Source organism: Lottia gigantea (assembly GCF_000327385.1).
Source record: "Lottia gigantea unplaced genomic scaffold LOTGIsca_14, whole genome shotgun sequence".
NCBI classification, from domain to species: domain Eukaryota; kingdom Metazoa; phylum Mollusca; class Gastropoda; family Lottiidae; genus Lottia; species Lottia gigantea.
The window spans coordinates 3,547,846-3,561,292 of record NW_008707617.1 but is presented as its reverse complement, the minus strand read 5'-3'; the positions used below and the strand labels follow the sequence as shown (position 1 = coordinate 3,561,292).

General features: G+C 30.3%; 1 protein-coding gene across 1 annotated transcript; it reads left to right on the top strand.

Annotated features, from left to right (window-relative positions):
* Positions 1-118: 118 nt before the first annotated feature.
* Positions 119-10,848, top strand: LOTGIDRAFT_212916 (hypothetical protein). The gene is made up of 20 exons (XM_009049814.1): positions 119-1,168; positions 1,976-2,151; positions 2,303-2,465; positions 2,734-2,830; positions 3,058-3,296; positions 3,468-3,599; positions 3,980-4,090; positions 4,533-4,646; positions 4,848-4,935; positions 5,243-5,360; positions 5,597-5,730; positions 6,808-6,959; positions 7,268-7,416; positions 7,771-7,855; positions 8,067-8,248; positions 8,581-8,669; positions 8,854-8,903; positions 9,086-9,235; positions 9,662-10,733; positions 10,756-10,848. Exons 1-19 carry the CDS (start codon positions 407-409, stop codon positions 9,725-9,727), a joined length of 3,057 nt encoding a protein of 1,018 aa, XP_009048062.1. The 5' UTR covers positions 119-406; the 3' UTR covers positions 9,728-10,733; positions 10,756-10,848.
* The last annotated feature ends 2,599 nt before the right edge of the window (positions 10,849-13,447 follow it).

Sequence of the window (13,447 nt, the reverse complement as noted above, 5' to 3'; positions counted from 1 at the left end):
GTTACCTCGTTGTAAGCTAACTATTCCACAGTCGAGGTTACGTTATGTGAAAGGCTGGATAATCTAATCTTATTTGAATATCACTGTATAAGAACTATTTATAACTCTATGATATCACATGATGCTTCCGGGCAGCTGATTTTATTTTAAAGAGATGATAATCGAATCAAGGTTGATGTTATATGATATAATTGATAGATGTAGAGATAACAAGACTTGTATCAGATTGTTTGGAGACTTTCTAACTGATAAAAACGGAAATTTATTGTCTTGTTTTTATGCGACCTGAATTGAGTGACAATATTAAGCAGTTGGATATCAAAACAAACCGAAAGTAGAGTTGACTTCCTTATTCATGCAGCACACTCTGGCCACACTCTGAGGAGAAGACACTTTCTAAAGTAGGATGACGAAGTATAAGTATAGTAAGCTGGAAGATTCAGAAGATGGAGCTGTCTTAGATAAGTCCTGTGATGGAAATAAATCTCCAGATTTACCAAGAGGAAAGAAGTTTGAAGTTCATGTCAAGAAAGTCAGCATGAGAAATGGAGTATTTTGTGAATTTTTGATAATTTTGATTGTATTTTTGTTGTGTTTAATGTTAATACAATCAGCGTTCACAAACACCTGTTTATTTTCAAAAGTTTTTAATTATACCAAATCTTCCCTCGATCACAAGCAATCTGATTTGAGACATACTCCTAGTTCTTTGAACAGACACCAGTCTTATTTTGAGATTGTTGAAATAAACATTGAAGAAGATGTGGTCTATCAAGAAATCAGTCAAAATCAAGTAGATGAACAAGCAGTTGTCAAAAACTTTCAACAATACAAAACTTCAAAAGAAAAAACTCGAGATAAACAATGTTATATTGTTGATGATGGGAAGAAATTTGATTGTCATCCTGAAGCAGGGACAACAAAGGAGACATGTGAGGCAAGAGGATGTTGTTATTATCCTGTTAAGAAATATAATGAAAATCCACCAGGCATACCTTACTGTTATTATCCTTTAAACTACCCCAGTTACACTGTTGATAAAATAGAAAATAAAAAACAAGGTTATGATGTGTTTTTATCCAGAAAAACTCCTTCATATTACCCTCAAGATGAAATGAATTTGAAAATGGAAATCAAGAAGGAAACTTCATCAAGACTTCATATTAAGGTACTGTATTTATTATAGGTAGGAGACATATTTCTCTGCAATTATGGGTTTATTTCACTTCAATCCGTACAGTAGTTTTCTAACAGTTTTCAAAAGGTATAACAAGCTTTAATAGTTTATATGAACTTTTGTAAGCTTTTTAAATTGTTTGGCGTTAAAAAATTAGCGGCTTGATTTTAATTAGTTAAAAGTTTCAGATACGTTAAGGGACACGGTTCTCTAGACATTGGTGTATAGTTTTCAAAAATTTGAGCTAAAAATTTTCTCAACCTACAAAAAAGCCTTTAAATTAAAAAAAAAAAAAGACTGGTAAAAGTGAAAAAAAATGCCCCTTGTATAGTCAAAATGCTGCAGACAAACATAAAAAGGAGATCTATTAATGCTGAGTTTCAATCAGAATTTTTTTTCAAGTTTTTGCTAAATGGTTTATAAAGTTTATAACTTCTTGTTTAGGTCTAGAGCTGACTTAAGTACATTTTAAAGACGTGTCTTTGTTGTAGTCCAGAGTAACCTCAACCTTAACAGTAACATGATTTTAGTCTCAGCCATTTCAAACTCTTGTCATGCTCTGTGATTGTTGGTGGATACAAAAAAATTCTCTATATATTTAGTATCTAGATATGTCTTTTAAAATATTTTGATTATTCATCTATTATTGTTGCTATCTAATATAGCCTGCTGTGGATAATCAATCTCAGTTTGGTAATCGATACGGACCCATATAAATAGTAACAATCCTTAACCATTTAAATAAATATTTGTACAAAATAAAGATTCCATAATAAGTGAAAGGTTGTGTTGTTTTAGATCAGTAATCAGAAAGAAGATAGATGGGAAGTGCCCCTCCCAACTTCAGGCAGTACCAAGAGAGATACTGTCATTCAACCTGACAATGAAGATACTCTATATTCAGTGGCTGTGGCTGATGTAGGACAACCGTTTGGTTTCCAAGTCAATAGAACTGGTGATGGAGCTAAAAATATGTAAGTTACAACTGACTGAGTGGTCCACTGTTTAGGTGAAAAGTTTGAATTGTGGTTCTGATCATCAAGAAATTGCGAGTTACTTTTAGCCCTCCAGTAATAGATTAATTTAATACAGTAGATGTTATATGTGTTTCTGTTAATATTACAGATTGGAAACAGCAGGAGGGTTTATATTTGCTGACCAATTTTTACAGTTATCCTATTTTTTGCCCTCTCAATTTATATATGGATTAGGAGAACATAGAGATTCATTATTACATTCTATGAACTGGACAAGATTTGTTTTGTGGAATCGTGATCAACCTCCCACTGTAAGTCATGTTTTTTATTAAGAAATAACTCATGTAGGAATAGAAATTAGCTACAATGTTTTCACAAAAAACAAATAGTTGACTATAGTAGCTGTAAAGCGTGCAATGATCACTTATATACAATATATACACAACTCTTTGTAGTCTGGGGTGGCTATGATGTCCTGGGTCAAAACTCACAAAGATGTCATGTCACATATCATGTAGCAAATTTTCAACTGTACAGTCATTTTCAGGAGGGGAACTCATTAAACAATCTTTTTTTTAGGAAAATGGTAATTTATATGGAAGCCACCCATTCTATCTGATGATGGAGAATGATGGTAATAGTCATGGTGTTTTATTATTAAATAGTAATGCAATTGGTAAGCTTAATGCGTTTATTTGCCCTTTGTTACATTTACAAACTTGTTTGAAACATCGTTTACACTAAGTTGCTTTTAAGTAGCCAGAAAATGAATGAATGAATGATATTATCAATATTAATATTATGGACTACTTAACTTAAGTCTGAAATATAAAAATATCAATGCACAATGTTACCGAATACTCTATTGAAGTCTGTAAATATTATGTTGTTGGTATATTTTAGAGGTATTATTACAACCAGCTCCAGCTATAACATGGAGAAGTATAGGTGGTGTGATAGATTTATACATGTTTCTTGGACCTAATCCTAGTGATGTTATACAACAATATACTGAGGTCATAGGTCGTACCTTCATGCCACCATATTGGAGTTTAGGATTTCATCTTTGTAGATGGGGTTTCCATACAGTAAATGAAACAATGCAGGTGGTAAAGAACATGTCTAGATATGGCATACCTCAGGTAATTGATATATTAGTTCATGATGAATATTAGTATGACACTGACCAATGGGAGACAACAGGGACATTGGTGCCACTGCTTCTCAAAGGGCTATAACAAGTTCATGTTAGAGCAATTATAAATTTGTTTAAGAAAAGGGCAAATACAAATTTGATTCTGGCTATTTTATAGGATGTACAATGGAATGATATAGATTATATGGATGCTAAAAAAGACTTTACCACTGATCTGAAGAATTTTGGTGATCAGTCAGCCATGGTGGATGAATTTCATAAACTAGGTTTACATTACATTATGATAATTGTTAGTCAATGTTTATATTTACTATATATATTTTATTGTTAATGTATTCTTTCAGAAAGGCATTGGGTTTTTAGAGTTTATTAAAGACATAAAACTTTAAACCATGTGATGAAATGTTGAATACGACTAGCACAAGCAAGTTTTTCTCAAAGCTATTCAGTTTAGCTTTGCTAACTACTTCATTAGGAATATATGTGTGTATTAAAGACCCATTTTACAATAAGGAAGTAGATTAATGCTGTTGTGGGAATTTTTTCTCATTGCATACTGCATGGCTCTGTCTATCTCCATGTTCAGTTCACGCCTTCATAGGTGATATCAAACTCAACTTTAATTATAAAGACTTAGTAATAATTAATTTCATTTGTATGATTTTTTAGGATCCTGGAATTAGCAGTACCACATCACCTGGTACCTACCATCCATTAGATTTAGGTTTAGAAATGGGAATATTTATTAAAGATATTAATGGTAAACCTATTGAGGGAAAAGTAAGATTATTTCATTAGTTGTTATTCGGATTCTCTTTATAAGACCAAAATTCAACCCATGCATCATTTTCACAATGGTATTACAACTACCTTGACTACAATAGCCACTATTCTTAAATCACGGAATGCAGAGACTCTGATTGGCTGTATTCATTAGTGGACAATCCGATCGAATCACTGCATCTATAGACATGATAAGGTGGCTATTGTAGTCAAGGTATAAGACAAAATCCATGAAGGTTTGGGTATTTCATCAGGATATTTTTGTTTACAAAAGTTTAAGCTTGGTGTTGTCCACTTTCTGGAACTCAATGAAGCACAGAACTCTGACATCCAACACATCATTTTTTCTTGCTTCTTTTGTCAGTATATTAGAAGTGTTAGTCATTAATAGAAAATGCTGTTAGTGTCTCAATATATATTGATGTTTTTAATCATGTAGGTGTGGCCAGGTAACACATACTTTCCTGATTTTACTCATCCTGATTCTCAGAAATACTGGACTAATATATCTGCTACATTCCATAATTCAGTTCAATTTGATGGCATCTGGATTGTGAGTATTATAATTTCTATAAAACATTAGGCCTATATCTGTGTAATCTAAGGCATAACTTCCTAATTACAATGTAATTTTCGACTAGTACATTGCAAGGTTTTTGATTTTTAAATCTCATTTACCTTTTTCTCTTTGATGAGTATTTTAGGTCTTAAGCTTATATGTGGTTTCTGAGCTTTTATTTGGTTTCTGATTTAGGATATGAATGAAATCAGTAATTTTGTGGCAGGATCAATAAATGGATGTCCTACTAATTCTTCTTTAGAAAATCCACCATATTTACCAGGTAATGATTATGAGCCTAATTTTATATTATGTGACAAGAAAATAGTAGTACATTGGTTTAGACTGGGTCATTAAATTTTATTCACATTTGAATTAAAATTCAATTATGAGCACTTGTTTCTGATGTTGCAGATGGTATTATTTTGCATCTGCCATCTAGATTTCCAAACAATGGATCACATTCACAGAATCCACATAGCTTAAAATGTTTTTGATATTTTTTTCAAATTCAATATACCAAATGGTATGGGTTTTAAGAAATCTATTTCATTAAATGAAAGTCTTTGATTATTATGAATGTTTTGTAGCTATAAATGGTAATAAATTATCAGTTAATACACTATGTTTAACAGCTCAACAATATCTATCTTCTCAGTATAATGTTCATAATCTGTATGGTTTTACTGAAACAAGAGCTACACATAAGTAAGTTCTTTATTCTGATAGGCCTGACTTACTGCCTTATACTTGAAGGCTTTTTCTTAGAGAAATGAACATTTTTTTAACTTAAACATTTATCTTTTTGAATTGTCTTTATGATTTGACATCAATTTATCAATTTTAAGGTCAATCAGAAATTGTATACTTATGGTTATGTACCATTCCTAATGTAGGATTTTTGTCCAAGTCATTCATTTTTTGTGATATGATATGATTTTCAGTGCTCTGGTAAGCATACGCCAAAAGAGACCTTTTGTAATAACACGTTCTACGTTTGTTGGTTCTGGTTATTATGGTGGACATTGGTCAGGAGATAATTATGCTTCTTATCATGATCTTTATAGATCAATTTCAGGTTATTTTCAATTTTGTAATTTATTAAATACAATGTAACTTTCTTCAACATAAAATATCATATCTGTATCATGATTTATATGTATTTTTATCACCAATATGACTTGTATTGCAATATTCTTTTACTGTCATAAATCTTTCAGACAATAAAAGGTGATATTGTTTTTATTAAAGATAAGCATGATTTAAAGCATTTCATTAAAATTAGAGTACAAATTTCGTTTCGTTATATTTTTATGCCGTATTGATGACATTTATTTCAACCAATCACAATACAGTATGTAAAATCGGTAGCCTAATATGGACTTTGAAATTGTGGGATAGTGAAACCCAAAATAGAACTTGATGATTCTATGGGACTATGAGACTGCCGAAACTTGCTTGTATAAATGATAATGATTTTGCGGGAGAGTGGCGTGTGATTGTCTGCTATAAATAGCTTGAAATGTCATCATTACATGACTATTGTATAAATCTCTTTAATTACAATGTAGGCCTAGTAAAATAATAACGAAACAACATTTTAATTAGATTTGGATAGAACAAACAGCTACCTAAATTGTGACATGTATATTGTTGCAAACCTAATAAGCTAGAACTTGGATCATGAATGAAAATACTGAAGAAGTTGGTGTATCTTGAATGTTAATAGTACATCATATTACTACATTTGTGTCTCATTAAACAGTTCCATAATATCTGACAAGTATTAGAAACTGTATATTCACTTCTAATCATTTTATTTCACACATTATCTATATATTATTCTATATGTTTTATATCATATATATCATTCAGGCTTACCCTGAGGAATAAAATTTGTCTAATATGTGATGCTGGTTTCAAAGCTATAATGATTCTATCTAAGATTGAAAGTGCAGACAGTATTATTTCGGCCTTCTGGACCTCATCAGTGCAGTGCAGATGCTGGAGTTGAGAATTGGCTATATAGCCAACTCAGATGATCCCTGAGAATTGTTTCAAAGTGTATTGTTGAATAGTATGCTTTTTTTCTTAAATCAGGTGTCAATGTTACCTATATGTATTTAAGATTGTCTATGTTTTCCATCTGTTTTAGAATCATTGAGTATGAATATGTTTGGTGTAACAATAGTAGGAGCTGATATTTGTGGTTTTAGAGGAGATACTACAGAAGAATTATGTACAAGATGGCATCAGCTTGGTGCTTTTTATACATTCTCCCGAAATCATAACAATAATGGAAACAAGGTGATATATATAACAAATTGAATTCGAGCCAAGTTTGGAACATTGGTTTAAAGATGAGGTTTAGGGGCATTAATATACATAATTTTGACCAGGAATCAAAATTTGGAACTTTCAATAATCATTCTGTCCATTCAGAAACATTGTCTGTACTCTCAGCTTTGTGAAATACCTTGCATTCACTTTTCCATAGAACCTTACACATTACCTTCAAGATTCCAATAGTACATTGAAGATTAATTTCTTTATTGATAATCATCAGTAGTTAAACAGTGATTAGCTTACAACAGCCAGATTGTTTGTTTTTACAGGCCCAAGATCCAGCCTCATTTGGTCCAGCCCTAGCCAAGTCAACTAGAAAAGTTTTACTAACAAGATATACACTATTACCATATTTATATACCTTGATACATAAATCACACATGATGGGTCATACTGTTATGAGACCACTGTTCTTTGAGTAAGTACTGTTCTGTATTATTTTTACCAGTAGAAATCCTTCTAAACAGACCCTCAAAATAAAAATATATCATCAAAATGAATGATCTGATTATTTGCTGTACCTGAGAAAGAAATATGTTTTTTTATTTCAAGCAATGATTGTTGACTTGTTTAATCTTATAGTGATATACATTTGGCAAGGTGTCATGTATTCATATCACCTCAACAGGAAAGAGAAGTACACAAATGAAGTGCAATGGCAACAACATCAAAACAACGGTTTCAATACAATGTGTTTCAATGCCATACTTGTGGAAAATAATATTTAGTAGAGCATATCCTTGAAAGCAAATTAATACCTTCCTTTTTTAAGGTACCCCACTGATGTTACAACCTACAATATAGACAAACAGTTTTTATGGGGACCCGCTTTATTAATAACACCAGTATTAGATGAGGTGGGTGCAGTTTGGAGATTTTATCATTTCCAAATTGTTTTTCTTGTCATTTTATGTCCATTTTATGACATTTCTATTTGCACCATTCTAATTAAGTGCACAATGAGTGAAGTCCATACATGTCTCAGTTTAGGAAATAGGGATAGGCCTAGTGAGATTATGAAAAATGTGTTTCGTATTGTAGTAGTTGACAATTAATAATATATTATAGGGAGTAAGAAGTGTTGAAGGGTATTTTCCTAAAGATATTTGGTATGATTTTTATACTGGACAATGTATTGTATCTGAAGGAGGTGGTCAAATTTTAGATGCCCCACTAGATAAGATTAATCTTCATGTACGTGGTGGATATATCTTACCCTGGCAATATGCTAATACTACCACAACACTCAGGTATATAATCTTTTATTACATTGCTTTAAAAATTAAGATACCTTTTATCTCTTGCTGTCATTCACCTTAATGTTTTTAATATTCACTTCCTGTACTCCACAAGTCAAGTCACTGATGGTGACCCAAAGGCAATGAACTGGTCAGAATTATTCTTGTTTCAACTGAGGATACAGTAAAAACCAGAGTTGCTGAATTACTTCAATTTATTCACGTTGAAAATTGAATGGCTGAAACTTATGCATATTTGATTTTCAAAGCTGAATTTATACTTTAATTTGGTTTGTTTTGATTTGTTTGAATATAGATACATTCAATGAGTTATATATTTACAGTCGTAAAAATAAGTTTGGATTATTGGTGGCATTAAATAGTAGTGGAGGTGCTGAAGGTGATCTATTTTGGGATGATGGGGATACTTTAGGTGACTTTCTCTACCTTATTTTAACAAATTAAAATATATTTATTTACCTTCATGTATAATGGCATCATTTTATTTGGTATGTTAAAAGAAAAGATACTGCAGTAAAACAATAATTTATTTAGTTTTCACCTCTTAAACCACTGTTATAATATTTTACTCAATTCTTTATTTGCTTGATTTGCAGATACTCATGAAAAGAAAATATTTAATATGTTTACTTTCACTGCTGATTCGGTAAGCTTTTTATATTTCCTATGTTACTTTAAGCATAGTTAATTTTTGCAATAAAATTTGGTTTTAAAAAGGACCTTTCAAATTATGAAGCTCTCTTTCATTAATAGTAGGACTTAAAGCTCCATTTCATTTTTTATTTTCCATACACATCTTATTGTGTTTTTTTTTTTTTTTTTTTTTAGAAAGGAGTATATGTTAATGCCATGTATATAGGACTGTCACAAGAATCCATGTATTTGGGTGATATCACTGTATTTGGTGTTAAAACTAAACCCGCCAGTATAACAGTTAATAATAAAGCTGTACAATTTGTATATAATGACCAATACAAGGTATGTAGTAATCTATTACAAGAAAGCAAAATCATTCATGGAAATACTAAATGTAAATAAAATGAATATTTCATATGCACATACTGTCAGTATGATATAGAAAGTACCAATGCTTCGTGTTTGTGAAACATTGATTTTCAGAAATGACATTATCATACAATTAAAAGCTTACATTTTGTCTTTTTTTATCAGATGATTATTTGTATTATGCCTTTAAATATAAAGATTGATTTTTTAAAATACTTTACAAGAGAGAGAGAGAGAGAGAGAGAGAGAGAGAGAGAGAGGAAGGGTTTATATACATATTAAAGTAAAAGTAACAGATATTTTTAATCTGAAATATGATTTAAGAAATCTTGATCATGTGTTCATAAAGTTTCAAAGGTAAATAATCATTCATAATAGTAAAATTTTTGTTTTTTTCAGGTATTATATATAGCTGGACATTCCTTTGATTTATATCAACCCATTAGATTACTCTGGACATTTTAATGTTTTATTTAATATTTTTGTTGTTTTGCATATGTACCTTTGTTACCAATATACTCCCTTTCTTATTTTACTACCAAATTTAAAATATATCATAATTTTAAATAATAACAATCAAGGGCCTTTCATGAAAATTTTTCGTTTGAATAGTTATTTTAAATTTAGTTTTTATACCAGTTTTATATGTTGATTTGAACTGTTATTGTCTAGTCAATGATGATTGTTATGTTAAAGGGTAAGATTGATGTTTTTAGTTTGACAGTAACCACATGAAAAATATTTTGACAATTGTAGCTAGCTGTTGGTAGGTAGGAAATTTTGCCACAACAATATATGAAGTCTCATTTTATTGCCGTATCTCACTGTTTCTGATCAATGCTTGGAATGTCAGTTAAGCAAAAATTTTACTGAGCTATCCTGCTTCCCACAAACTATTTGAAGGTTTCTATGTAGGTATTGTTGATCTAAAGTTCAAACTTTGTAATGCTCTACAAAAGTCTACAAAAAGTGCATAGGTATCATACATGCTAAATGACTGCAAGCCACATTATATTGTCAAATATATTAAAAAATGTCAGATAAGTCAGCATGCTGAAAGATTGCTTGTCAACTGTCTGGGTTTTTTCCAACTTAATTTTATTTTTTTACGTCTGGTTCAAACTGACTAATTCAAATTACCGGTTGATATTTGTCCATGATGGTTTACTGTCTTTTACTCCTAATATTCACAATAAAAACAGGCAGAATTTAATTTCAGCTAACTAAATCATTTTACAGAATAAAATTTGGGAGTTGTGTTTGTCTGCAATTTAATAAACATGGGGTAAAGTTGAATGATTGTCTAAATTATTTTAAAATTATTGACATATTAGTACGACAAACTTTTGAAATATAGCTTTTGTCAGATGGTAAAACAAGTAGATAGTATAACCCAATAATCTTCTTACTGTTTTTGTGCTGAACCTGAATGAGTGCTTGATGTTTTATTTTGCTAACTGATTTGTTTTATTTTGCTAACTGATTTGTTTTATTTTTGTATTTTGGAAAGATGAATGATTTTTGGAATGATTTTAATGTTTGAAATAAAAAGAACTGTGATAAAATAAATTTTATGAAAAGTGAAATATTGAAATTTTTTTATTTATCCAAATACCTCTTGTAAAAGTTACTGGAGAAATTGTATTTGTACGATTTATTAGAATTTGTAGATGGTTGATGGCCAGCTGATTGATTGTTCAGTTGATACAGATAAACCAAAAGAGGCCTGTCAGACAAAATCTTAAATTAATTTCTTTAATGTTTGACACATACACAGCAAGTATTTCTGATATTAGGATAAACTAAAGCCTTTTCAGTTAAATGAGTTATGTAGTTACAGATGTTTTGGATTTTCTATGGTTGGAGGAAACTGTTATACATTACATGGCCTAGTAAAGAAACAATTGCAACCATTGAAATGCTCTTTTTAATGAAAAATTTAGCAAACCTATAAAAATTAGATGGTCCTTCGCTATTTTATTCTTAAACATTGATTTGTATTGTTAGCTTTCACATAGTAATCTAGATTTAAGGCCAACTGGAAGAGTGGTTATTCTCAAAAAATGATTTTTAATTTTGAAGATTAAACACAAGTATATCACACTGAAATATAATCTTATATAGTTAAAAACTAAGGTGCCATGTAATTTGTTGTTTAAAGTTCTGGTGGGTAGTTTCTCTATGTAACAATCAACTAAAAGATAAAGCTATGAATAGTATAGATTTATTCATAGGACATGTTCAATTACAGTACATATATCAATATTTACACAATAGTCTATATGACGTCAGATACTGACTGAGAATGATTAAAAAAACATCTGGTTATTACTATCATACAAAAATAATAAAATATTAAACAAATAAACACAACTAAAATAGAACAAGTTTTTTTTAAAGTTGTCAATTGACAATGTGATCTCAAAGTGATATAAAACCACCATACCCATAAAAAAGGTGACCACAGTTACATAATATCCTCATAATTGACCACATTACAGCTGTTAAAACCAGAAAGTCTGCACTGCAGATTTATTACATGTCCTCCGTATAATAGAAAAAGGAAATTCATGTATCGGTGGATGTTATTAGTTACAAACTGCTAACAAATCAAAAAGGGTGATTTCAATGGACAGGGGCAGGTACTTTAAATTTATCAAAACACAATGCAGTATTCTCCAGGGCTTCCAAACCTTGTAGGTTAACATGACAACCTTGAAAATTGATAGATTTCATGACCTACAATCTACATAGTTTGACATTTTAGTGATACTGGAGGAAAAGAAAGTCATTATGATAATTGACACTGTGTACCCTAGTTTCTAGTTCTATGATCAGGGTACAAATTTCACTGGAATAATTCTAGCTCTAGTGAAGATAGACTTATAAAACATGCTAATCAACAGGCCACTAGTGCCAAAATCAATCTATATGCTGATCACAGACAAAATATTAAAAAAAAAAAAATAGACTGGTTTAAATGATAAATGAAACAACAGGAAATAAATATGAAGGCACAATAAACATGCATGTCGAGCTATATAAATTGAAATGAGATTCATTAAAATATAATATATGGAATGACTGTAAAATTGAGAACAAAAAGCACAAATTCTTCTACTTTATTACTGTTATGTTACTAACAAACTAGTTAAAATTTTGAAATAGAATGTGAAACCAAATGAATAGAATATCTGTTGACAAAATAATGTTCAAGTTAATAAATATGCAAATATAATTAATTTTCATATTTAATGGAAATCATAAATACAATCGACCAAATTGCTATAAAAATAAGTCCACAGTTTGAAAAAGTAACAGCTGGAAACATCATCTCCAATCAAGTATATAAGACCACAATAGCAGACCTGTTAGTCCATATACTTTAAGTGTAGTAGGGAATAACTAAAGAGTACATCCAGGCAATGTTGTGTATTTGAAGTAAACCTTGTCACCAAATCCCAGCCTGACAGTCAGTAGGCAAAAAAACTTCTTTATTCAGATAATTCTGCTGCAAATAATGAAGTTACTATTCACAAAGAGACAAAGTCAAAGGAAATATAAAGATTGCAAGAATTCACACATTATCATATATAATCACAAAGGAACCAATCTTGTTGTCTCATGGTCTATATGCAATTATTAATTAAAATATATAAAGAGCAGAAGAAGTTGAACCTTTTCTTGGAGACATTTTCTACATCTCTATCTATATAAACAATTTTATCAAAATTAATAAAATTTTCTGTAACAAAAGTTTTCAACACAATTTGGGGAAAATAAAACTATAGTAAATTATACATGTACAACAATAACAATATAATAAACTACTATAATAATAACAAATATTAGTTAACATAACAACTAATGAACACAGTTCAACATTATTTCAATACTTGAATTCTCTGCATTAAGAGCTCCCTATGTATGAATTAATAAGTTGATACATACCAGTGCTTCTAGAAACTATATTTCTTCAGATATTTTTAGTGTACTATATCTGATGCTATATTTATTTTAAATCAAGAAGTTCAATCCTACTTGCCAACTTCAACCATATTATTACTGGGTTTTAAGTGGATTCTCACAAATAAAGAGTACCGGTACCAAAGTTTTTTTCTACTTAATTTCTGTGCCAAATTTAATTGAAACTGTGCCAATACATTGACTTCACTTAATGGTTGT

What these genes read in the sequence shown, in the direction of transcription:
- LOTGIDRAFT_212916 (XM_009049814.1), top strand. Translation starts at nt 407, where the DNA reads ATGACGAAGTATAAGTATAGTAAGCTGGAAGATTCAGAAGATGGAGCT. An exon ending in ATCGTGATCAACCTCCCACT is followed by an intron (nt 2,466 to 2,733) that starts GTAAGTCATGTT and finishes TCTTTTTTTTAG; the next exon opens with GAAAATGGTAATTTATATGG. An exon ending in ATAACAATAATGGAAACAAG is followed by an intron (nt 6,960 to 7,267) that starts GTGATATATATA and finishes TTGTTTTTACAG; the next exon opens with GCCCAAGATCCAGCCTCATT.